General features: G+C 51.0%; 1 protein-coding gene across 1 annotated transcript in view; it reads right to left on the reverse strand.

Annotated features, from left to right (window-relative positions):
* The window catches only part of LOC116497028 (collagen alpha-1(XXVII) chain-like), a 150,251-nt gene that overhangs the window by 15,166 nt on the left and 108,878 nt on the right, over positions 1-26,207 (reverse strand). Inside the window, exons 34-44 of the mRNA XM_032200523.1 lie at positions 25,333-25,386; positions 23,421-23,474; positions 22,881-22,934; positions 21,332-21,439; positions 8,097-8,150; positions 7,867-7,974; positions 6,483-6,536; positions 6,125-6,178; positions 1,573-1,629; positions 1,358-1,411; positions 375-428 (exon numbers count right to left, since the gene is read on the reverse strand). Coding sequence (XP_032056414.1) covers positions 375-428; positions 1,358-1,411; positions 1,573-1,629; positions 6,125-6,178; positions 6,483-6,536; positions 7,867-7,974; positions 8,097-8,150; positions 21,332-21,439; positions 22,881-22,934; positions 23,421-23,474; positions 25,333-25,386 — 705 coding nt within the window. The remainder of the gene's footprint in view (positions 1-374; positions 429-1,357; positions 1,412-1,572; positions 1,630-6,124; positions 6,179-6,482; positions 6,537-7,866; positions 7,975-8,096; positions 8,151-21,331; positions 21,440-22,880; positions 22,935-23,420; positions 23,475-25,332; positions 25,387-26,207) is intronic.

Raw genomic sequence — 26,207 nt, forward strand, 5'->3', positions numbered from 1 at the left:
CAATGCACTGAACTGGGAGTCACTGTGGTCTCACTGGACCAGCTCTCCCCAGAAGCATCATTTCCAAGTGGCCCCTTCCAGTGTCACTGCCGTCTTGCACTGCCCACCTCCTAAGCTTTCCAGCCCTTTTTGGGTTCTTCACAAAAGCCAGTTCTAGGGACAGGCTTTTGCAAGTGCCCCCTGTCCTGTCACCTATTTATTAGTCTCAAAATGTGACTCCAAAAGCCCATTTCATAGACCTGGCTCATGGAAACACACACCCTGTGTTTCACACCTCACCGTACATCCCTACTGCAGCCCTTCCTACCTTCCTCCGTCTCTTTTTTCATATGCATGTGACATTGGGTAGCTTACAGTAAAGCAGCATCTCTTACAGGTAAGCCTTGCTGTCCAGGTTTTCCTCTTTCTCCATCAAGCCCTTCTTGACCCTTAAATAAAAAACAAGAGAAGGAACATTCGTTTGTTCTTGGGAATTTCGGTGGGAATGGGGAACAAACACAGGTGTGACAAGCAGAACGGGCAGGGTAAGATGAACATCTCTGCATTCTGCTAATGCACAAATGTTGAACCTTATGGGTAGTGTGCATGCTACCATGGATATGCATTGGAAAGAAGTAGCTAAGTGGAACTGCTAAAAACTATCTAAGCAAGGGGGAAGTTTTTCTAATGTGCCCCTAAATACACACAGCTAACTTAACTGCTGCTCCAGTGAATTTAAACTTTTCTGTACTTTCCTGCAATGGGTTGCTCTGACCAGCTGCTTTTGGAGGTGAGACAGTCAGCAGAGACTTTCCGACCAACAGCAATTAGCTGGAGATGTCCCACAAAGTGGAAATCATTTGTAACTCTGGTCTTGCTTTTGAGAGTAATTGCATTAAGATTTTGGAAGCTTCCAGACATCCAAGTTAACAGAGATCTTCCCATGAAACTGTTTACAGCCATTGGCACATCAGCCTTGAATTTTGTCTGACTGACAATGGCCTAACTTGTACACATCTTCCCCAGGGCATTTCCTTGATAACCACAAATAATCCTAATGAGAAATTCCTGCTCCTTCTTTCAGTCTAGTGTGCTCCAGCATGTGCACAGCACTGTTGGATGCTGAGCTGCAGGAACTACATTTGACTTCAGCAAAATTTTTATCACTTCTGGTAAAGACAACTGAATGTCTCTTCCTTGTTTGAAACACAGCCATGTGCAGCAGTTGACAAGGCACAACAGCAGGTTATGAATTGTGCCTACTGGGCAAAGGGTAGACCTTCAGGGGGCTGATACAGATTAGGGGAACTTCTCCAGGACTACAATTTCTGAATCACGCACTGGGAATAAGACAATCATTTACTGGGAAAAGACTCACAGGATAACCAGGGTCTCCAGGTTCCCCTCGATCTCCTCTGTCACCAACGGGGCCCTACAGCCACACAACAAAAGGCTTAAGTTAGATGTTAACAATCGTCTTATCCACAGAATCTCAATGGCTTTATGCAGATTCTACAAGAAAGGAAGCAATCCAACTAGTCCCCTGGCAAAAAGCAGGCCAGGACTGATTAGAGATGGGATTTAACATCTTACTCTGTCTCCGGGTGGTCCCTGCGGGCCTTCCACCTTCCCGTCATCACCTTGTTCTCCCTGTGAGTAAAAATACTCGTATGAATATAGATTACAGCTTATATGGCAGATGTTTCTGTACAGATCTTATCCAGTCTTCTCATATCATGGGCATGTAAGTCAAAGTCTGCGTTGATTTTGCTAATTGCTCATCCAAAGAACGTCTAAATTTGTTTTGTTTTGTTTATTTGTTTCACATCCTGTGGTACCCTGACTGTTCACATCACTTCCCTGATTTCTTGGTGGTTGTTTCTGCCTGGTCTAACCATCCCCACTAAGAAGCCAGGTGCAAAGAGTTATATTCAACAGTTCCTAAAACTAAGCAAGAAGCATGTAATTAGGACAATATGGAAAACAGTTTTCTGCCTCTGAATTTCATTGCCAACAGTCAAACCAAACTCTTTAATCAAGCACTTCCCCACCCTCACTGAGAGCAGCCTGGGCTGTCAAGGGAACGGGGGTGGTCTGGACGGGCTCCCTGGTCGTGTGCCACCACCGTGGGCTTCTCTGACGTTGGACCAGGTGAGAAGGTCGGTCCCTCACGCTCGCTGTGTGAGCAGCTCTGCTCATCGATGGGATGCTCCCCAGCAGGAGCTCAGAGCTCATGGTTTGGCTGGCAGATAACATCACCCGGATTATTTATAACTGAGGTCTCTCTAAAACATCCATGGAGAGATCCCTCAAGACTCTCAAAACAGAAACTATTTTTTTTTTTTTAAATTCAGTTGTGTAAGTCACTTGGGGTCATGGTGTCCTGTTTTCTCTGGAGTCTTGCTCAGACATGGCTGTTTCTTTGCTCCCCTTCAGTTTTTGGCTACTTTCTATCAAGCAGTCTCTGGCGCTCAGGCTCCTTAGCGTGGATGCATCTCACACTTTGATGTTGCAGCTACTGGAGCGAGGAGGTCTGGGGGGTTCTGGCACTGTGGAGCTGCTGTGTTTGGACTGTTTGGTATGCGTCAACATCCAAAACGAACATCCAAATCCACACGGCTATGCAGGCACGCATCTTCCACAAACTTCTGCGATTTCCAGTGGTGGCATCAGCTCTTGCTGGTGTGCTTATGGCTGTCTTTGACTGTTTCTCTGTGACTCTCATCTTCTGCTTGAGTTGGAGCTGCTGGTAGTAAGGGTGCCTGTGCAATTTCTCAGTGGGAATTTCTCTGGGAGAAGGTTTTTGGGGTGCGTTGCTAATATATGATGTTTGCTAATGGCATAACTGGAGCAGCAAATAAGCAGCAGTGAAAATGCTCTGATAATGGAGCCGATGGCTTGGCTTCCACAGGGACTGGGCACACAGCTTGGAATCAGGGCTGTGCCACTTCTCATGGTGCTGAGCACCAGGACTGACATTTGCAGCTTGGTAGAATGAGACTAGAGATTTGGAAAATCTCCTGCAGTTAACCTCAACAGGCAGCAAAGAGCTCAGTGCACCTCTCTTCATTACGTGCTTGATGACAGTGGCATTTTCTCTGCTGTTGCACCATTTGTTGGATGGGTGCTGCAAGGATTTTAGATATAATCCCAGGTTATGGTTATACATAGCCATAGGAGATTGGATGTTGGGTGATGAACTGTTTACTTGCCTGTTTTTTGGGGGCAGGTATCTTGGTAAAATAATAATAACAATAAAAAAAAATATATGGGGAGAAACTGTCAGTATGGCTTGAGAATGCAGTACTGAGCAATAGGGACAGAGAGATTTGGGTGGCAGAACAGAGGGAAAGAAAAGCAATGCCTAACAGGCTCTGCCAATAAAGTTTCCAGTGCTAATGAACTCACCGATTGAAATCAGCTGCAGAATACCTGGCAGCTCATTTAATTTCTAGTCACTATCAAAGGAGTGTAGGATAGAAGAGAAACAAAGCCACCATTTCTCAAGTCTCAGAGAAAATAAATAAATCCCAGCATACGTGTTACTGCGCAGAAGTCTTGGCACCAACTGCTTCTGCTCAAACAGGATGTGAACACCTTGCCATTTGGGAGCTGGGATGGGTGTGATGAACACAAAGAAAGCTTACAGCTCTGGGGAGCTCTGAAGAGCATCAGGACTCACAGACCTTCTCTCTGAAGTTTTGTGTCTTATTGCCACTTTGTCCTTTGTCTTCTGAGAAAATCCTGCAGGACTGGTGAGCTCTAGGACTGCGAGACTGAGCTCCTCCAGGACTTCCTGATGCCTCAGCTGCTCGAGAGGGAGATGAAAGGTCTGCACTAATTCTTTGGAAAGTTGCAGTGAAAAGAAGTTAGAGTAAAGGGCAGCAAAGTAAACATGTTGGGATACAAATGGAAAATGCATGGAGAAGAAGGGAAGGCTTGTTGTTGTTGGCTCCTTTCCCAAAGTGAGATACACCAGTTTGTAATTTTTAAAAGGATCCCATCTGGACTGCTTTAAGCAGCTGCCAAGTGCAGGCGTCTGCTCTGAGCAAGGCCTCTTTGAGGAGCTGTAAACGTATTAAACACAGCAGAGTAGCTGGCTGGGATGGCACAGCGGAGCTGGACCCACAGTAATGCCTCTCACCACTCCACCTTCTGCTCTGCAGGAGGGAAGGCCTTCCCCACCATCCTGTATCCTCTTTCTTCAGCAAACCTACATCTACCACACGGCTTAAAGCTCACAGAACAGCCACGGTCCCACTTTCATTTCTTCTTCCGTTCCCAGCTCCAGGCTTCCATTTTAACATGCGCACGCGTGCGCGAGGTTACAGACGTCTGGAGGGGAGGAATCTGTCTGTCCTTGGGCTGAGGTCCGGGCAACTCTTAGGAGATAAGAAGGAAGGATGGATAAGAAGACTGAGATGCAGGTTTTGTGGAGAACCTGGGTGCTGCAGGAAACGATGCTGGAGACTGAGCAGACGAGGCTGGGCTCTCCCTGCAGCGTGCCAGCAGACCTGCTGTCCGTCAGGGACGGTGTGAGCAGGACCTGGCTCTCCGTGGTCATTAACAGGCCTTACTGTTCTCAGCAGATGCATGAGATGCTTTGGAGTTTTTTGCCAGGCTTCAGCTTGGATACTTGCAATTAGAGTCCATTTTATCCTCCATGGTTAAGCTATTGCACAGCGTTGTTGCGCTCTGACCACACAAGATCCGTGCTATCTCCGAGGAGCTGCAGGCTGTGAAGTTTCCTTGCAGCTGGGTGAGCAGAGGGACACAGGCAGCTCTGTCACAGCAGCGCTGGTGAAGGGGAGACAGCTTACCAAGCACTTCAAATTAATGATTTGGGGTGATGGGAGCTTTCAAGATGGCAAATTTAAATGTGGAGAGATTTTAAAAAAATCAGCAGTAACAGTTTCAACAGAGATACCTGTCTGCACATCTGTTACTCCTCCTGTTCTAAAGCCAGTGGCAGTTTTGCTCTTGGTTGCCACAGCTCCCAGTGTTTTGCCAGGATGCTCAAGTTTCAGCAGAGAGACTGTGAGAAACCTCTGGCCAGGCTGCACTGGAGAGTGCAGAGGGTGGAAATGCATCAAGGCAGTGATGTAGGTGCTGAGCAGCAGGAGCATCACCAGCTGCTGCTGTGCCACGGGTGTGACAGAGGCAGGAGAGGAGAGAAAGAGCAGCAGGAACTGCAGCGTTTCTGAGACACGGGAGGTTTGTTGGTGGAGCACAAAAGCTCCTGGCCACCAGCGTGAGGAGCCTGCAGGCAGAGTGAGAGGAGCAGCACGAACAGGGTGTCCTGACACTGAAATGATGCACTCAAAGGCCCAGCACGGACGTGGCCTCGGGATCTCTGCCCCGAGTCCCACGAACTCCTTTTACAAGCAATGAAGTTCCTGCTTGCAGGCGCACATCTGCAGCCACACACGGAAGGGAGCAGAAGGAGTTTGCACATCTTTCCTCTTTGCTGGGACCCCACGGCTGCCCGTTCCCAATCACCACCACTTCCCTCCCTGTGCTGGGGGAGGGAGCATCACCGCTGCTACTGCAGGCACGTGAGGGGCTCCAGCGGCACCGAGAGCAGGGCCAGAGCCAGCTGGGTTGGCCTGGGAGCACGGCAGCCAGCCCCACCGGCAGGAAACCATTAAAGCGTGAGTCACTTCTCCAGCCTGAACTGGTTACGGCCGCGCTGACTCAGCAGAAGGGGAAAAATGCACGGGGAAAGGGAAGGAGGGCTCTGAGTCAGCCCAGCACCCCTCGCCGAGCCCCCTCGCCGCAGCTGGGCTGAGTCAGAGCCCTCGGCCCACGGCAGCGAGGAGGGAAACAGGGCAAGGGTGATGGAGACCGGTTCTGCCCCGCTTCGATAACCTCATCTTAGCATGGGTGGGCTGGAGGTGCACGAGCTTTGAGACACAGCAATCCTAGTGCTGTTCCTGCTGAAGATGGCTATAGCACGAGCCTCTGTCAAGAACACAGCTTGCGTTTCTGCTGCAGGGTATGACCATTGTCCCTGTGGCCTGTGTGACTGCGCTGTGCAGGCCTCCTGGGGCTGAACTTTGGTGCTGAGGCCGTAACTGATGCTGCAGCAGCAGAGCAGCGCTGGCTCATGTTTATGACAGACCGGATGGCTACACCGCCAGCTTACCTTCTCCCCCTTTGGCCCCGGTGGTCCAATTGGCCCTGGTGGTCCTGCGTGTCCCTGCGGAGAGCAGACAGCAAGTGAGGAGACAGGAGAGAGCTGCTGGACCAAAGGTCCTGCCTGGTTTCCTGACAGCTCGCACAAGCCCTTTACTGTGCACCCCAGCTGTGGAGGCACACGCAGGTCATGGCAGAGATGAACAGGCTGGATCTGGAGAAGCTGACACGGTGCAAACAGACACTAGAAAAACAACTAAACCAAACCCAACTTCAGATCAGAAGTAAGTCATAGCCACGTGCTGCAGTGGCAGTTTTGCTACAGCTCAGAAGAGCTGGAAGCCAGAGGATGAAAATAAAAACCTTACCTGGTAACCCTTCAAGCCGGGCTCCCCCTGAGCACCCATTCTTCCCGGAGCACCCTGGAGAGACAAGCACAGAAAGCACCATGAGAGCAGCCCGCGGGTGCAGCCGCAGCAGGAGGACACACCAGGCTGCACAAAGGAAAGCTCAGCACAGCAAGGGAGCATTTCAGCATGGCCACCCTCTCCCCTGGCCGCTGGGGAGCATTGCTGCAGCCATCTGAAATGCCCTCTCTTTATACCCAAATTGGCTTTGTGCTAGGAAGTCCACCAGCGAGACCCTCCTCACGCATGACCTAATCCTAAACTGCAGGGAGGAAACCTTGCGGTGTGGGTTCTGAGGCCGGGAAGGGAGTTTTCTGGGTTGTGCTGAGGGCACTGCAAAAGCTGTTCATTGTATCTCTATCAATCTGCACAAAAGGGTTTTAACCAGATCATCAGGTTAAAGTGAAGAGCAACCTTCCCAGATAATCCCATTTAGTGTGGAAGGAAGCTCTTTCCTCAGGACAGACTGCAGAGACGTGCTCAGCCCAACACACTGCTCGGACACTGCTCAGCTTCCTTGTGAAATAATCCACGGAGGCTTTGCCAACGAATCTAAGGGAGGATATATGGGGAGGCCATAATTTTTGACACAGGAAAACACTGTCCGCAGAACCCTTATTCCATCACTCATTTGCTACTGTTCTGAAACATCACCGCGATTCCCGGTTCATAAATAATTCCTGCTCTTTCACTAAGTTCTACCAAATAAAATTGCAATGAGTTTGCTTACCAGCCTGCCACGTGTGAGGAGGTGCTCGTTACTTACTGCTGCTGACCACACCTGCTTGTCTTACGTTCCTAAAGCAAATTAACTTTCTTCCCTCTCTGCCACAGAGCTGTTCTCTCTGAAAACCTTACCTTCAAGCCCCAACTCAAACCCTTTCCCATGCTGTATTTCTTCTTGCTGTAAGTGTTTTAGATAACTATATCAAGAGTGGGTGTAGAAGCAGGGCAGAAGTCCAAGGCAGAGTTCCTTTTAACAACACAGTTTGACTTGGAAGCGGCTCTTACCATGAGTGTGCAGTCTCAAAGGGAAAGATCTTAGCAAAAAATAGCTTATCAGCTCACTCCCTTCTCAAGAAAAAATCCCCAATACTTCAGCTCGTCTAGGGACTTGTAAAGAAGCGCCATGCTGCAATGTGAGCTGGGCTCACGGGCACCACCACCACTGTGGAGTCTCCTCTGCTGCTCAGAGCAATCATTAAGCTCTTTTGGTCAATTTAACCCATCTAGCATCATTTCACTCTCCCTGCTCTGGAGCCCTTGTTGGGCTTTGTGTGGGCTCGTGCCCAGCACAGTGACGTTTCTGCGTGTTGTGTTCAACCGTCTGCAGAGCTCTTCTCACCATAGGTCCCAGGGTACCTCGGGATCCTTTAGGGCCTTGGTTCCCCTTCGGCCCCTCCTTCCCTGGAGCTCCTGTCTCGCCGAGCTGCCCCTGGTAGCCCTTGCTGCCCTGCAGAACAAAGGCACAGACATTAATGCAGGACAAAACAGCTTGTGCAGATAAATATCAAAGAGGAGCAAAGAAAAGGGAGATCCAGAGGAGGCAAGGTTATCAATGAGAGATGTTCTTACCTTCTGGCCAGGCTTGCCTTTTTCCCCCTGTTTTCCTGGTTTCCCTTCTGGTCCCTAGGAAAGATTTAAAAAGCTGTTGGAATGGGAAAGCAGAGAAATCCCGTCCCAACCAGGTCCTCATTTCATTTTCCAGGGTGCCTGCAACCCTGACAGCATCCTCTCCCATCCCATCCCATTCCCAAGGGAGCCAACAAGGAGGTGAGGCAGTCACGGGCACAATTCCCAGGTGCTCGGCAGGAGCATGGCCAAGTTTCTTCTTCAGCTGCTCCTGCACGTGGACACGGACCCCTGTGCCCAGTGAGCACAGAGCAGCAGGGCAGAAAGGCGGCGGATTTCATCTTCACCCCACATGGCAAGGACAGGCAGGGGATGGCAAACCACTGCCTGGTGTGTCCGTCCGTCCTCGAGGGCCTGGAAGGGGAATCTCAGCAGTGCTCCTTGAAGCACCCAATGAACTGAAAACTGGTACCTGCCCCTGCTGCACAAAGGGTTGTTTCCCTCACCATCAGCTGAAGCACCAAATTGGATATCAATACTTTTTAGAGGGTTTTAGAACAATGGCAGTGAAACCACTGCTTCAGCAGCAATCCTCTTTATCTTCACATTGACAAAACAGTTGCTTATTTCATTTTCTATCTACCTGCCATACGCAGGTCACAATGCAGAAACCATCTCCCCGTGTTACTATCCCTGCAAGGAACGGCACACAGAAACCACAACGTGCTGGTCAGGCACTGAGAAATGCACGGGGATGCAGCACTTCAGGTGGGAGCCACAGCAAGGACAGACAGAAACGCTGGCCTGCTCTGTGCCCCTCCGTGGGTGTCTCACGTGCAGCACACCCCACCAGCTGTCCTCGCACACACACAAACCGAAATTAGCGGCGACGAGCAGCTAAGTATAGCACACTCTCCTTGGGGAGCCCAGGGAAATTATTTTTTCAATGTTTGACCCCGTTGGCTGCAAGGCAGACAACATATTTTGGACTTGACAGAAATGAGCAGAAGTATCACTGAAGAAAATAACTCAGACTTCTTGGCAGCTGCCACGTGCTTTTCAGCAGCATCCACACACCAGCACAGCATCTCTCCCCTGCCCCGTTAAGGAGGTATCGTTTGCACCCCTGTTGATGCTGCAGGACAGCATTGGTCTCTCAGGTGAACAAAAGCTACTTGGAAAGCTGGCCATGTCTGAGGGTTTTCACTCTGATCTCAAACACGGGCCTCCTGAGTGCCTGCTCTTAACACAAAGGAGCAATTCAGGCTTATTATAGCCCTGAAGAATCGTGGCAGCTCTTCACTGCCCCCGAGGGAACAGCTCCGTTTGAATAAGTCAAACATTTCAAGAGCCCACCTTGCCAGCACTCTCAGAGCTTCACAAAGGACGAGTCTCTGCGAGGACTTCACGGGTCCTGGTCTGTTGCCTCTCCAGTCTGCTCGGGGCTTTTGTTGGCTGTTTTGTGCTGCCACTTCCCCAGAGAGCACTTTGGGGATTAGTTTCCCACAGACGCTGCCCAGCCGCAACAGGCGATGAATTGTGGGTGACAAGGCCCTGGCGTCACCCCGCGATGTACACTTTTGACAGGAGTACAAAGAAATTCTCGCCAACAAAAGCATCCGACTGGGAAGTGGCCACCCCTACCCAGCCAACCCAACCCCTGCCAGGGTACCAGGGCGCTCAGCTTCCCCACGTGTCGGTGCTTGGAGGCACAGCAAAGCAATGTGAACGCTCACAGACCCTGCTCTGCAGGAACACTGCGATGCCTAGTGGCTTGAAAACTGGGAGAGGGAACAGTGGTACCACTCACAAAAGTTTACTGTCAAAACAAGACCTGAATGAACAAAGACACAACTGGGATTTCCAATTAGTTGCATAATAATTTTTTTTCCATCGGTCTCCCTGGGCTGTGCTCTAAGATCTTTTGGAAGTTTGGGCAGTGGATATTTCTTGCAAATTGGAGAAAGGACGTTTGAAGCTAAATCTGTTCCTGGCCCTGGTGAGGGCCAAGCTGTCGATCTTCTCCAGCAGAGTCATTTTGCACGCTGAGACGTGCTCCTGAATTGCTGTGATGTGAAATCTCTTGAAACAAATACTTCCATGCTACTTGTGTTTGCCTCCCCAGGACGAGGATGTGTTACAGGGTTTGCGAAAAATGCAGACGTCCCACAGCGACATCACAGGAGCAGGATGTAGAGCCTGATCCCCCCACCTGGACACATCTCCCATGGAAGCAATGACTGAAAAGTGCTTCTGCCCTGCACCCAAAAAATGTCTTTGCTTTTTGAGAAGATGGGTTTGGGTCTTAACTCTTCCCTAACGAGAAACAAAATTCCCACATCACTCCTGAAATCTGCCAGCATCCAAGTTCATGCCACAATCATGCACTGCAGCTACAGGGCCAGAGTCATTTAAGAGAGGTGGGAAAAAAAAAAAAAACACAAACCAAACCCCACTTTGACAGCCCAAGGCCTGTGCACAAAAATAAATCGACCCATAGAAGACTGTGCAGTGCTCAGACAGGGTCTCACTCTCTCTGGGCTCCGTCAGCTCATCTTTCCGTGTTGGGATACAGATACAGGCTCTGAAATCTTCCTGGGCTGTCTTTTCCCCTCCTGATGCACCAGCCTGGGTGAGCAGCGATGTTCATCCACTCCTGGAGGCTCTCCCGAGCCCTTCAGCCGGGGTGCGGCTCCTTCTCCATCACTGGAGAACAAAACTTGGCAGCATCTCCGCCTCCTGTCAGCGATAGCTGAGCGACCAGCAGTGACTCGCGGTAAACCACAGAGCCCTTCCTTTCAGGCTCCCTCGCTGTGCTAGCCCTTGTCGGCCAGTTAAAAGCATCGCCGGGGTAAATAAATGGGTCAAACCACGCTGGCAGTGCCGGCAGCCGAGACGTGGCTTGGATCTTGCAGCCTCAGCCACCTCCTCGAGCGGAGCGAGCTCTATCAGCGAGGGATGTTTCTGGGCTCCACCAGCGCGCTTTCTAGGACTTTGGCCAGCGGAGCTGTGCTGGTGCGCGGGAAGCCTACCATATGGCTCATTTTCCTGGATGTGCTTTCTCCAACTGCGCAGGAATGTTGCCCAGATGAGTTTAGAGGCAGTCCTGCATTTGTCTGGGGTTCCCAGCTATGTGGTATCTCTCCTTGTGATGCTCCAGATGCGGTTGCTGCTTGGTGCAGTCCCAGAAGTTTGCAGGGCACACACGCAGCGGTTTGCACAGCTCCAAGCAGTCACCGTGCCACCACATGCCACGTGTCACACAGGCAATAACCAGCCCAGCACCAACTTTGGTAGCCTTCAAAAAAAGGTCAGGTTTTCTTTCTCCCTGTTCTTTTGATTCATCTGTCCGGGGATGAAAAAAATGGGGCCAGAACAGGAAAAAATAAATCGACCGATAAATCAAATTCAGCGGGATTGACACTTCATGCAGAGTCTCCAAAATCCATCAGCAACCCATTTGGTACCTTTTCCGTTGCACTGTGAAGTTTCCAGGCTTCCTGCTGCCTTTAGCAGAGAGAGCAACAAGGGGTAGAAATGCAGAAAAGATGATACATAACAATAATTCATTCCAGGTTCTTTTTTCCTAGATACAAATCAGTTGGGTTAGTGTGCCAAGACACTGAACGCTTGACATGTTTATTCTTGGGGTTTGTACACATTTTGTTGTATGCTTTGGGTCACTGGTTTTCTGAAGAAACAAATCTTTCCAAGCTTCTTCTGGGAGCAGCATTATTTTTAAATGGCCATTTCTCTTTACACACTGTGCCCGTCACTGGAGAAACACATCGGTATCTTCAGAAGATGGTGGTATTTGTGACCAGGGACAGCAGAAAGCAGCAGTTTTTACAAGTTTTTCATGACTTCAAGTATGCCAAAATATCCCAGGAAAGCAAAAATGTTCATCTTAGGTCTAGTTTGTTTAAAATTTCATTGCCAGCTTCAGTAAGGAGCCAATTTTTTAAGATTTCTTCAGCGTTAGATATTCCCGTATGGGAGAGACGTGGATGGTTTATTGTCCAATGCAGATCGATACGTTTGTAAGGAAAGCAGAGGCATCCAGAAAACCACACTGAGGAAGCTGAACTGCAGGGATATCTGCCCCAAGCAGGGCAAACAAGCTTACGGTGCAGCCCCAGGCTTCCCCCACACGTAGCGATGCTCCGCTCTGCATGCACCAGGCCTCGGGACGTGGTTTCTGAGACTCCCCGGCCTGGTTGGCCTCAAGGAGACCGTGGCTCTTGGCACTTCAGAGGACAACTTTCTTCTTTTCCTGCAGGCTTGAAGCATGGCACAGGAGGGAGGCTCTAGGAGGACACAGCACCTGGCGAGACAGCTTCCCAAATCCCGTCTCAAGCAGGTTCAGGACTACAAGACTGCCGTGGAGCATGTTTTTGGGTGTTTTGGGTGTCAGTAAGTGGGGTCTGAGGTCACTCTCCTCTTCCAAAAGTGAGGCAGGAAGAAAAAGAAGAACCAGAATGCAGCCAGGGAGTAAAGAGAAGAAAGTGCCAATGGTGATGGAAAAAATGGTGCTAGTTTGAGGCACTGGAAGCAGGAAGGGCAGAAAAGCTAAAGCAGCAGTAGGGGTAGTAAGCATGAAGCGTAGGATGACCATGCCCATATTGTTCAAGGCCCAGCCAGCTCATTTAAAGGGAAATGAAAAAGCCCCATATCATTTCCTACTGCTCAGCAACGTCTCCATATGAGAACCTCTACTTAATAAACTTTGATCGAGAGAAGCCTCCCCCCATAGAGGACAGCTCACAAGCACTCAGGAAATTAGTGGGATTATTGGGGCCGGGCATTTGAAGACATAAATGTTTTGGATTTATAAGAAACACATTTCCTAATCTCTCTGCCTAGCAGTAGTTTGCAAGGGGAGGAGACACGGCAGTAGCTCCTGCATGGGTTTGGGAAAGAAGAAAGACTCAACTGTTCTTGAGAAGAAAGACCTGATTGTACTGTAAGGTTCAGAGGGTTTTGCTGGTATCACTGGGAAGCAACGGGCTCTTGGGCTGCCTGTGGGAACCCAAGTGGTGAGCGCAGGTAGAGCTGGCTGGCTGGATTCAAAGAAAACGCAAACTGGGAAACCCTACAAAAAGATCTCAGATGGAAAAACTACTGCAAGCACCGCTATGACTTCCTTTTCAGTTGAGTTCCTCAGCTTGAAGTGTGGAATCCAAAACTAAACCTTGTATCCCAAACTCCCTGCTCTAGAGCAAGTCCTTATCTGCAGGCAATGTCGCTCTGAAATATGCAGCTTTGGTTTTGTGGATGGGGACGTCTATTTGACTCATCTCTTCTAAGCAGCGTAAGCAGTTTCACAGTGCAAGGCAGCAAAGAGAATTGCATGGGGAGCAGTGCGGTGTGCTCTGAGCCACTCTGGTTTGGCCTGATTGCTCTGAACTGCCACTGAGTTGTTGTTTCTGGGAATTTCTCTTTTTCTCCTTTTTTTTTCTTCCTTCCCTATTTCCTCATCTCTAAGGCAGCACACGAGACAAAGGTGCTACCCAAAGGTGGCTCAATGATGGGTGGGAGGCGCAGGAGAAGTGCAAGCCCTCAGCACCATGGATCTGGGAAGCTTTCCCACAAGATGACACCAAAACGCTCCAAAGAATTGGCCACTTCTGGAGGCTGCCAACTGGGAAGAAAGCAATAGAGAGAGCGCTCCGGCAGTACAACTCCTACTTGCACTAATAAGCACTGCTCGGGTCTTTCTTTTCTCCTGCAAGCACTAGGGGTTAACATCTTCCTTCTGAAGGACACGAACGCCCTGGGGTTGTGGAAGAGGAGGGGAACGAAATCCTCTCTCGCAATAAGGAGGGGAATCTTGGAGTAACTGCACAGAAAGCGCGTCTCCTTCGTCTGAGTCAGGAAAGAAACCGTGCCAAGTCAATGGGATTTATTTCAAATTCTGGCTCATTTCAACTCCTATTAACTCTAAACGAAGACCAGCTGGGATCAGCCTGCCTTCCCAAGCGGCAGGGACCGAGCAGCGCTGGCCGGCGTGCGGCGAGGACCAACGGCCCCGGGGCTGCAGGCAGCGAGTCCCCACGCACCGTGGGGTGCCCGGCTCCCCGGGGGGCTGCGGTCTGCTCCAGGGGACTCAGTGCATCGGGTGGGCTGAGTCACGGACACCAGAATAGCAGATGAGGGTAAAAAAAAAAGCAATAAAAGCTCCCAAACAACAAAATCCAGCACGTACCTTCCCCTAAAATGGGATGTTTAGACTGCGGCAGAAGCAGCTGAACCTGGGGCCATTGGAGATGCCGTGAGTACTGAAGGAAAAGGAGTGCACAGAGGGCAGTGATTATGAAGGACAAGGACTACACGGAGGGCAGAGCTGCCCGGGGGTCACAGCACCGCTTCCAGAAGGGGAAGGAGAACCTGGGGGCTGCAGCCACACAGAGCCACTCACCCCGACCCTTGCTCCAGCCCTAGCCAAAGCAAAGGGTTCAAGCACGTTTGACTTCACTCCTAAGCAACCCTGTTCCCCTTTGATTTTTGCTGCAAGGCCAATACTTGCTTATGGCTCTGCTGGATGTTTGTCCCCACGAGGAATGACACTCAGCGGCTCCAAGGCTGTTAAACAATGACACGCCACGGCCAAGCACAGCACCTCCAGCTACAGAAGCTTCGCTCCAGCAGAGGAACTGGCGCTGTAGGGACTGGAAGGGACAGGCAGGAGAAGCACGTCCCACTGCGTCCCCTCCTCTTGCATGGAGGCCGTGGCTGTGCCTTGGGAGCTGGGTCATGCACAAGCCCCAGAGACACTCAGCTGCTGCAGCATTGCACCCAGAGCCTGTGGGCCAGCACAGCCCACGCTGAGACAATGCAAAGGGCACAGGAATGGTGCTGGGAGACTCCTGATCCCCTTTGGCCTCTGCCACCGACCTCCTGCATCATCCTGGGCCTGCTGCTCAGCCAGAGGGCAACCCCACATCCTCAGGGAGCTCCTGCAGCAAGGGCTCCACACCCAACCCATCCATCAGGGCACAAACAGCTTGTCCAGGAAACAACAGCTCAGCACATTATTATATATTAAAAAAAAAAAAGGCATGGATTCCTGCATGGACAACTGAGATTGAAACCAGAAGTGACTCCGGGACTGTCCCTCGGCAGCCCCAGTGCTCTCTTGAGCCAAGTGCCATGGCAGTGCCGTGGTGCTGCCAGCTGTCGCTGAGCTCATGTGCTCGACTGAATGGCTGGATGCAGCAGCGAGGCGCTTTGTTGCAGAAAACCTTTGAATTATGTTTTCAGGGGCAGGAAACAGAAAAGAACAAAGAGCGAAAAAAAAAAAAAAAACAAACAAAAAACGCTTTGGGACAAACGTTGCTGTAAGTGATGTTTGGACAGCTCTATAACAGAGCAGTGTGGCAGATGGGAATTAGCTCCTGCCCAGTGCTGCTATAACAGAGCCCAGAAACCAGCCCCAGCGCGGCTGTGACCACGGCGTGGTGTCACTGGAGAGAACATGTGAGCTCAGAGCACAAGGTCTTCCCCGACCAGCATGTCTTCCTTCTGCTTCAAGATTTTGGCTTGTAGATGATGGAAAAAGGACAGGAACATTGGGTGTAAGTCGATGGGAAGGATGCTGTCCTCGGGACACCACCCAAGGCTGTGTGTGGAGTTGCCGCTGCTCTGGGGAGACGTGGCTGGGACCATGGTGCTGGAGCCAAGAGCCACGAGTTCTCTCATTTCTCAGGCGAGTGGCTTTGCCCTTTTCAAAGCACATTGAGTTCCCTCCGAACACCTTCTCAGGTCTTCACTCTTGCCCAGTCCTGTTACTCTACCCTCTGGGAGAGCAAACAAAAGGACTCTGACCTTGTCACACCGGAGCAAAAGGACTCACCAAGGCCCTAGAGCTCTTTGGGCCTGGCGGTGCACATCTGCACCAGGCAGCAGGGCCGGCACAGGCAGCCAGACCTTCTCTGATGTCATTGTTTATGGCCATTCCTGCCACTGAAGCAGCTGGCTCAAAGCTTTCCATGTCCTGACGTGGCTTGAATGACACTGCAGATAGGATTTCAGGTTAAAAAGGAAGTGGAAAAAGAAAAGAGCTCAGCTCCCAGTTTTGCTGAACAATGAGGGATTTTCTTGTTTCTGTGCTTGTTGTATTTCGTTACCTAGAGGCTCTCCAATTGCTTTCCTGGAACTGTAAAAGCCTTGCTATCAGATGTCTGCCTTGTATGACAACCAGCGCGTTACGAAAACCGCAGCGCGCAGCCACGGAGAGCAGCTGGAAAGCCACGGCCTGCCGCCTGCCAACTGGCCCGGGCCCTGCGCTCCGGCACCGCGGGCCGGTCGTCCTCCACGGGAAGGGCTGGACGGGGGCTGGAAGGGAGCACTGCCAGGAGGGGTCACCCTCTGTGACCCTGCTGTGTGCCCAGCTGGGTGGCTGAACACCCAGACTTCAACCTTCGGTTCCTTCCATCCTCTGTAGTGGAGAACGGGACTGACCGGCAGCTGGATCCTCTGTATATAAACATTACTCTCTAAAAATGTTCAGGTATTTCAGACTCGATGGCAATGTCCCCTCATACAATTACCAGTTACGATGAATTAGCTTTTTATTTTCGTGAGCTTGCGTGACACTTGCATTGCTGCAGGACAGCTGGGGTTGAAGGGCTGTTCCACTCCCATTCTGCTCACAAACTGCAGAGGTACGGCCTCCTCCTGCTCTCCTCCCCAGAGGAAAAACTGCTCCCCGTGCTGTCAGCCTGGGACCTGCACCTCCAGCCTGATTGGAGATGCCCAAAGTGGTGCTCTGCAAGGGGAAGAGGTTCCCAGCTCCTTGCGGCTCACATGAGCCGACTAGAGGTCAATTGGCCAAGCCCAGAAGAGTCAAGATCGAGTGACAGCAACGAGTTTGTGTTAGAAGAAGTAGGAAACCACCGGGAGGAGATGACAGGTAGGACAACAGATGCACATCTCGGATGGATTTCTGAAACCTCAGCTGGATCCTGCACTCAGCTGTATGTTGGTGTTTCAGATGCTCTGACTCCTCGCTCACTACCAGAGGGACAACTGGCAGGAGCAGGACCCGGAGTTGAACGGAGCAGTGTGAACTTGGACGCAGTGACCAAAAGACAGAGGATACTTGTGCATCACGGCTCCAGCTGCCTCGAGCCTGCCAACCGCAGCTGTGAGACTCATGGCCCATCTCGGCTGCCAGGTTTGTTTGCTGAAATCCACTGGCTTTGAAATGTGTACAAACTACCCCTGGAGACTTGGCTGGGGCCTCCCTGCTGCTTTTGTTTGAGCTTTAAAACCGCAGTGGAAACCGATTTTCAGATATGTTAACGCTGGAGATGGCCGGGCCAAGTTAAAGCTAACAATCTTTGAAAAATGCTTCCTGAGCACCCAGGGAAGCGCGGGTGTGCTCTGTCGGTAATGCTGTATCAGCATCGGGATGGCTCTCTGGAAAACAGCCTTGCTCAGTGAAACCAGGCTGTGCCCTGCCGTGGGGACCAGCTGCCGGTGAAAGCCTCTCCTCGGTGTGCCCCAGCAGGGCAGAGCAGGTCCCTGCTGCCTCCTCCAGCACTAGCACCTGTGGAGGTGCCCCAGGACGTCCCCTCTTCCCTCACAGGGAGCTGTAGGACTTCACGGGCCAAACACGCTGCTCTCCCCTTCCATCTCTTCTGCTGGTCCGTTGCCAAGTGGTGTGTGAGTTTGTACGAGCCCAGCCAAGCTTGACCTGCTGTGGGGCTACAGGGGAGCTGCCAGCATCAGGTCTTTCCCTTGGCCATGTGTGCAACACAGACTGAGAATGTACCAGCAGTAAAGCTGGATTGTTTTAGAGCACTTGTCTGCTTCCTTGTAGAGCACTCGTCTGCCTCATTTCCTACATCTGTCAAGGGGATACAATACTGAAGTGTCTTTTTCCTTTAGACATAAGCAAGACTAAGAACAAGACTAAACATCGCCTTGGTGTTAGGGAAAATTCTCCAGGAGGTGGTGTGGCTGCGGGGATCTGCGATGAAAAGGGTGTTCCCAGAGCTGGTGCTGTTCCTGGAGGTCATGGCCGTGTGGGTTCCCTCCAGCACCGGTGCAGAGAAGCAACACAGAGCCAAGCCGAGGCGCTGCAGAAGCTCATCTCTGTGCCCAAGACCGTGGATGGGTGTCAGCTTCCTTGAGCTAACCCGAACCTCTTCCAGAAGCAGAAGATAAGCAACACGCTCCCTGCTGCAGGTCAATTTGTTGGCACAGGGAGCAGCCAGATCCTTGTGCGTCTCTTCCAGTAACAGCACGGACATCTCCCCTGTCACTTCTGCAGACGAGGATATCTCAGCATCACTGGAGCACAAACCACTGCCTCTAGCCCAGGGAAAAGGCAGGGGAGCCAGGTGAGACCACAGCAAAGCACAGGTGGAGACCCCTGGGTACTGCCCCAGCACAGCCCTACTGCAGATGGATGAGCTGAAGACAAGTTCTCCTTAACACCACCTAAAGCGGGTACTGGACACAGCACTGCTGTCACGTCGGCTGTATTAAACAAAACCAGATGCAGCGTGCGCAAAGTGTAAACACACCGCAGCCACAGCACACCCAAGCCCAAGGCACGTGTGCCTCATCCCCATGGAGCGGGTGCCTCTGCACCTTCCACAGGCGATTTCCATGCTACCGGGCAGTTCTGCACAAATCCTGGACAGGATCTGGACATGGTGCAACCTTTGCACTTGCCCTTGTGTGAATACCTTCAAGATTTTCTCCTGATGTGCTTTCTCCTATCTTTCTCCAGCAGCCTTAAAAGCCTCTGTCCATCACTCCCTTCTGCAGCGGGCTGTGCCTGTGTGGCTTGTCTCACTGAGGATGGTTTGACTTTGTATTGCAGCTTCCAATCCTTGCTTGAAAAGGAGAAGTTGTGGTTATTGCTCGTGGTTTGCGTCTCTGGTCCATGAATTTTGTACCTTGGCAGAAACCTGAGGAAGATCCCACTAATATTTGTACATTCTCTCCATGGGAAGCTAGGATAAAAAAACTCCAAGAAAAAATGGGAGGAGAAAAATTATTTGTACTTCTGTCAGAGGGCTTCCATCTCTGAATTAGCTCGGTGAGCACAGGAACACCAGCCTGTGCATTAGGTAATGGCCAAGCGCTTGGCAGGAGGCAGAGCTGGCTCAAGCCTGTGTGGGTCCCTGAAAGTCTGCTCGAATTTCAACGTAGGGGATATACAAAGAAACGTTAAAATAGTAGATGGAAATATAGCACTCTGCTGTAAAAAAAAAAATAAAAAAATAAGAGGGGAGTGATTATGAGCCGGAATCTTGGCTCTATTGAGTATTTTTTTTATATAAATAAAACAGAAAACGGCATCATGTTCCCAGGGACATGCTGGCAAAGAGCAGGGATGGAGTCTGCGAGAACCTATATTTTATGCCCTATAACTTAATAAGGCCTTTGCATGATTTTGGTATTTTTATTGGTTCTCAGAAGCGCGCAATGTCAACACGTGAAGCAGCCAGAAGAGCAGCACGTGGAGGGCCATGTGCTGAGAGGCAGCAGGGACGTTGGGGACCACGGGATGGCACCAACCCTGCAAGGGCTCCTTGTGGGCACAGGGGGAAGCAGCCTTATTTGGGGCAGGGCTACAGCCTTGTTCTGCGTATTTACGGTGCAGGACTGCCATATTAAGCCAGTGTTTCCACTTTCCAGTCAAGCCAGTGCTCAAACCACCACCTCAGCCCCAAAACAACACACATCCAGCTCCTTTGCTGCTTCCATCCCCTCACACTGTTCTCCTTTATAGCAGCCACAACATCACCAAAGAGAGAAACAATGCACTCCAGCATCAAGCATCCACACCGTGCTCAAGGACACCTGCCTGCCCTGCAGCCTCCCTTTGTCCCAGGAGGGACTCCAGGAGCTGCCACCAACCTCGTTCAGACGCGGGGTCCCTGCACGCCTCCTGGCATGCACAGTGTGGGAGCTGACCTGTTCTCTGGCTGCAGAGGCAGCAAAACTTGTGCCCCAGGTGAGCCTGGCACCTCCAGCAGCACTGGCTGCATCCAACCTGCTGGGCTATTGCCCCACAGGATGAGCCTCTGAGTCCATGCTTCTGACAGCTGAGATCCACCACAATAATCAGAATATATAAATCATGTTGTCAGGCTGATAACTCCCCTTTACAAGCAGAGAGATCTGGCTTCAGTTGCAGAGCAGCCCGTTGGCACTGGGCAGCACCATCCTGCACCCGGCACCACCGAATGAGCCCAGGCCAGATCCTGCCCTACTCCCTCGGCCCTGCAGCTCTCGTCTCAGAGACAAAATTATGTTTCTGTTTCCTATAGCATTGAGATCAGACCTCCAGACAAACCACACAAGCCTAGGATATTCCCTGAGGATTCGGAAATCATTTCCTACTAATTCCTCCTCCTACCTATATTTAGGGGAGAAACCTTGGAAGGGAAAAACAGAAGTAATCAAGTAATCACCCAAATTAAGTGACAGAGGGCAAATCCCTAAACTGCAGGCCGAGGCCAGCTGGGACAGCCAGGGCAGATGCAGCAGAGAGGCAAGCCCAGGCTGCACAAGCTGTCCCAAAGCCTACGCAAAGCCTGCAGCAGACCAAAGAAGTGATCCACGTCTCAAAGACCAACCCTCCCCCTGGATGCAGCTTTTTTTTGTGTATAAAAAAAATAATGTTTTACGCCAACCCTTGCAACAAGCCATGTCTTGGATGACTTCCTGCCCTAAGCAGTGTCCTGGTTCAGTGCCTGCATCTCCCACTCAGTCTGCCCCCACGTGTTTTGCTGCAACATGGCAAGTCCTGTTACAGCAGGACTAACGTCCGCAGTATTTGCTGTCCTTGAAATAAAAATAAATCAAATAAAAATGCATATTTCTTTCTTGCTAAGGTTTAAATGGAATCCAGCCTCCCAGACAAAACACTGCGAACTTCCTTTTGTCCCCTCACTGCAAAAGATGCCCGTACTGCACATCTGGGCTCACGCTTCAGCCACGAGGAAGGCAGAAGTCATCTTGCACGTAGGGGATTTAGACAAGAGCACACAGCATTCATCACTGTCCTTCTGGGGCAAGATGCAACCACCAAAATTTGGAAACCAGATCACAGTGACCCTCTGGAGAGGGTGCAGGAGCTGTGCTGGGCCAAGACGTGCACCTGGCTGGCTGTGACGCACACAGCCAGCCAGTGCAGCTGGGAAGAGACCACTGGCTGCTCCAGGAAACCCATGGACCGCCTGGCGGAGGTGAGCAGGATGCTTTCTCAGACTCACTCGGACACCTGTGATGCCGGGATATCCAGGAGGCCCTTCTTTTCCCTTCAGTCCTTCAGTGCCCTTTTCTCCTTTCTCTCCTTCCAGGCCTTGCTCTCCTTTGTCTCCCTGTGGAAAAGAGAAAGTGGGAGTTTTCATACCCACACCATGCACGGATCACCGTAAATGCCTCTCGCAAGGTAAAAAAAACACCACATAATTAATATTTCAGGAGTCTGGGAGGAAGAGAGCCTGCAACCAAAAGGATGAATGAGGATGAGTCATAATACACTTGACATTTAAAAAAATAAGCAAAACCATTTTTTTTTTTAAAGTTTCTTGGCTGGAGGAGAAGGAACTCCCCCATTACACAGGGTAATGTGAACTCTGCTTCTCCTGCGATGAGGCCTGAACCTCCCACGTGAATGAGACAGCGGACAACATCTGAGAGACTCCCTTGCCTCACCCAGAAGCCCTGAGCTCAGGATGCTGGAAGATTTTAAATAGGACAGGTTTGTCTGGAGCAGCCACCTGGCTCTTTCTGCCAGCGGGAAGCAGCCCAGGGCTTGACTGAACACTACAAAACCGCGTTATCTCACCCTGCGAAGGGTTTGCGGTTGGAGCAGTAGGTATCATGCCATGTCTGCTCTTATAGCTGATGGCACGTTTCATGGAGATCATCAAAAGGGCCGATTCTGTACTGAGAGCGGCACCATGCTGGTGCACCAACCAGCCTCGATGGACTCAGTCTTTGCTGTGCTAGAGCAGAGCCACGTCTCTTTGGGTTACAGCAGTGAGCAGTGGCCCTTCTGCTACCCAGAGACAAGTTCAGTTCGAGGAAACCTTGCCTGGTTCAAGAGCTCTTGGGGACAACCAGGGTGGCAAAAGAATACAGACAACTTGACTGTCTTTAAGGGGGAATCTTTTGGTCCAGCACTCAGAGATAAGCAGAACTAGAGACACATGGCAAATAGCTTAACCAGAGCGAAGCAATAAAGTGCATTGTTGTGGGACCGGCTGCTTTTTCTTTCCATGGAACAAAACTGTTGGCCTGTTTGGAAAGGCCGGCTGTGCAGGGACAGAAATCAGAGTCCTGTTCCAAAGGCAAGGTAGCAAGCTCACAGCAGTCAGATAAAGAGAGCGATGCAAGCCCTAAGCAAGCACCTGGGACCTTGCCAAGAGGAAGGGGATCTGATTTCTCTCCTTGCAAACAATGTTCTGGTCAGCGGTGCAGGGGATAATGATGGACAATTCTTGATTTCCCCTGCCAACCCCAGGAATTCCTGATTAGCTGGAAATTCAATCTGTAAAAACTCAAATAAAACAGACAAATTGTTGGAAACTAGATCTTGAAGGAGTTGACCTTTTTGGAGATCTGATCACATGCCAAAAATGTGGGTAGAGGAGTGAAACACGAGGAGTCCATTATGTGTGTCTGCAGGAAAAAAAAAATCTTCACTTCTTATTTCTAAATAAATTAACCCATCAAAGAAGTGAGGGGATCAGAGACGAGGGCACACTGCACCAGAATGCCCTGCCTGCTGCAGACCCTTTGTATCACACATCTTACCTTGATTCCATCTGGCCCGGGTGGTCCGCTGTCCCCTTCCAGCCCTGGTTCTCCCTGCAAGACAGAAGCAAGCAACATAAAGCTGTGCCCACACACTCTTTTTCCGCCCCTCCCACTGCCTTCAGCAAATGATTCATGGCAGCAGGTCAGGCTGCAGCAAGAGGAGCCCAGGCCAGCACTTCCAATGTGTCCCATCCCATGCCCTAACGCTGATTGAGCTCTTCCTGGGGCAAGAGTAGCAGCTCAGCCTCCTGCTCTGTTCTGAGCTTTTTCTCCATAGACCCAGCTGTGGAGAGGAGCTCTTTCCCTGTGCTGGAAAGGGGACTCAGTCTGCCCTCATTTCACCTGGGGCTTCCCCATCCTGCTCCAACAGCTGACCTTGGTCCCGAAAAGGGACAAGAGCCATGGCCAGCTTCAGTCCATGAACTCATCCCGTCCCTTCTCCCTCCCATGCGGCACGGAGCAGCCAGTGCTGCCCTGCCTGCTGCCTCTGGGATCTGGTGTAAGAGAGGAGCCCGAGCAGAAGGTGACTGTACTCACTCTTTGACCGATGAGGCCTTGCTCTCCAGGAGCTCCCAGCTGGCCAGGATCACCCTAGAAAGAAGGCACCACAGACATTGAGATGCTGCTAATGAGTATGGAGTGCTTCCTGTTGCGCTGCTCATTTTGGCTTTTTGTCCCTGTGCTCACACAAACACCTTCATCTTGCAAGGCTGGCATCACCTGCACCTCCTGCACCCCTCGGGGGCTGGAACAGGGACACCCACCAGGACAGGGCGTGGAGGAGTGGGGCTGGGATGGGGGTAACGTTCCCTGCAGCAGCCATACAGCGCTGTGCTCTGCACCCGTAGCTAGAACAGCCCTGGTATCACACCAGTGTTGTGTCTTGGTGAGCAGTACTGGCACAGCACCAGGACTTCACCCAGAGCCAGCAGGCCAGGGGTGGGTGAGAGATGGGAAGGGGACATCGCTAGGGCAGCTGGCCTAAAGCGACCAGAGGGATATCCCATACCGTGTGGTGTCACACTCAGCAATAAAGGGTGGGAAATGGGAAGGGGAGAGGGGGCTCTTGTCTCTTGTTATGAAAATGTCTGTCCTCCCAAACAACTGCTACATGTACCGAGGCCCTATTTCCCGAGACATGGCTGAACATTGCTCCTTGATGGGAAGTAGAGAATAAATTGTTTTTCCCCTCTCTGTGCTTCCACGCAGCCTTCACTATTTTTTTTTCCTCTTCCTGTTCCCTTTAATTAAATTATCCTTATCTCATCCCAGTCTCATGGAGGAGACAGCCAACTGCTCTCCAAGCCCCAGCATGACTGCAGAGGGCGGAGAAGATCCACAATCTTCAATGGGCCCCAAATGAGTGACCTGAAGGTGTCTGGAGCTGGCAGATGGATCTTGGTGACAGGCTGCGAGGCTGGGATTTCCCTCTGAGGGTACAAGGGACATGGGGCAGCTGCCTCCCATGTGTGCCATCCAAGATAACTGCTTTGCGAGGAAGAGAGCTCAGGAAATGCAGTGACAGGGGCAGAAGGGGAAGGAGTTGTGCTGTCAGGGGGCAGAGGGGTGCTTGTGCAAATCACCATGTCCTGCTCCAGGAATGGCAGAGCAGGGGCAGCCGGGAGCACGGGAGCTGAGACAGCCACGCAGTATCAGGACGCCACAGACACGGTAGCACCAGTGAATTGTCAGAAGATTTGCCAAGGAAAACATGGCATAGGATGGGGCTGGGGGTGGGGAGCGAAGAACAGCGAAGAGGAAATTGCATTTAATCCCCACACAGAGACTGTTCACAAGCTCTCCACACAGGAGCAGACCTTCAAACCAAGCCGAGAGGGGGACAAAATAAAATAAAAACCCCTCTGAGCTGCTCTGCACAGGGATTTTGTTCAAACAAAGAGATGGTTTTTATAGGCCTTTCCATGTGGACAAGAAGGTGCATTCATGGCCCTGGAGCAGGGCTCCCTCCCCCATAACCCTTAGAGGAGCTCAGTCCCCACATAGCTGAGGCTTGGAAACTGTGGCAAGACCTTGTCTGAGGGTATTTTACGCTTGAGACCTTCCTAAGACTCTTCTTGTTTCACATCAGAAGCTGCCTGGATCTCTGGGTCTCGAGGACTCGCTTCTCTGCTCAGATTTTAGACCTGTGAAAGAGCTGAAGTTTATTGTCACGGCCCTTCCTCAGCTCAAGGCAGAAGATCCCTGGGACAGAGCTTGTCCCTGGCACTGACAGCTTCCCCTGCTGTGATGGGGCTCAGGAATTGGTAGCCAAGGACTTGAAGTTAAACTGTTTATTTTTTTTTTTCCTTTTAACCTTATCTTTATCGATTGTGCTGTCTACATTGGCTGCTGGAGGGTGAGCCTGCAATGCTACCCATCCCTGTAGGAACCAAAGTGTCTATTACCTCCCTGCTCTGACAGAGAAATCGCACTGAGGGCTTTTTCTTACCTTCATGCCAGGTTCACCTGCAAGGCCAGGTTGTCCCATTGAGCCAGGCGGTCCCTGGAAAAAAAAAAAATGAAAAAAACCATTGTAACCAAGTAGAAAGCAAGATCAAAGGCATAATTCCTTTAGCAGAGCCCTCCTGGGATAGCACAGCCCTGGTTGCAGTGTAATTACTTCCCCGGAGCTGGCTCAGGGTATGCAGCATCAAAGAAGCCAGCATCCCCTTGTGCCTGGTCCCTGCGGGGGCTCTGCTCTTCTCTCACGCCCCCAGCCTCCTCTGCCAGGCTCCTCTGTAACTCCTTCCAACCCTCTGCTGGTAACCCTGGCAGAGGGGCTCAGTATCCCTCTGACAGCCAAAAATGAGTGCCTGAGCTGCAAAGTATGGAAAATTAAGGTATAAAAAGGTAGAAGAGAGAATGATCTTGCAAATCGTTCATACTAGGTGTGCAGCTGCCACTTGCAGCTTTGCAGTCGTGGGGCCACAGTTCCTTAAACACCTTTGGTGCTGAGATCTATTGGGAGCTTTAATCTTTGTACATTTTCTGCTACTGCTGGTAAGAATGGGGAATGACAGTCTGGAAAGCAAGCCCCAAGATGTGACAGCAAAGCTTGTCTTTAAGGGATTTGAGGGCTTTATTTTCTTATAATACTTGCTTTCTGGACAACAATCCCCCTTCTCTTTGCAGCTAGGAATAAAGGAAAAAAGAGCATATAGTCAAAGGGAGCACTTGGCTGCACAGGGAATAAAGCCAGTTCCTGGCTTGCTGAAATGGATTTGGGCAGAGGAGGGAGCAGGGTGAGTGCTGGGTTTATTAACAAATGGTCAAGTCACGCAAAGAGAAAACTCAAGCTCCAATGAAAGCAAAAATCCTGCTTTG

Source organism: Aythya fuligula, chromosome 19 (genome assembly GCF_009819795.1).
Source record: "Aythya fuligula isolate bAytFul2 chromosome 19, bAytFul2.pri, whole genome shotgun sequence".
NCBI classification, from domain to species: Eukaryota; Metazoa; Chordata; class Aves; order Anseriformes; family Anatidae; genus Aythya; species Aythya fuligula.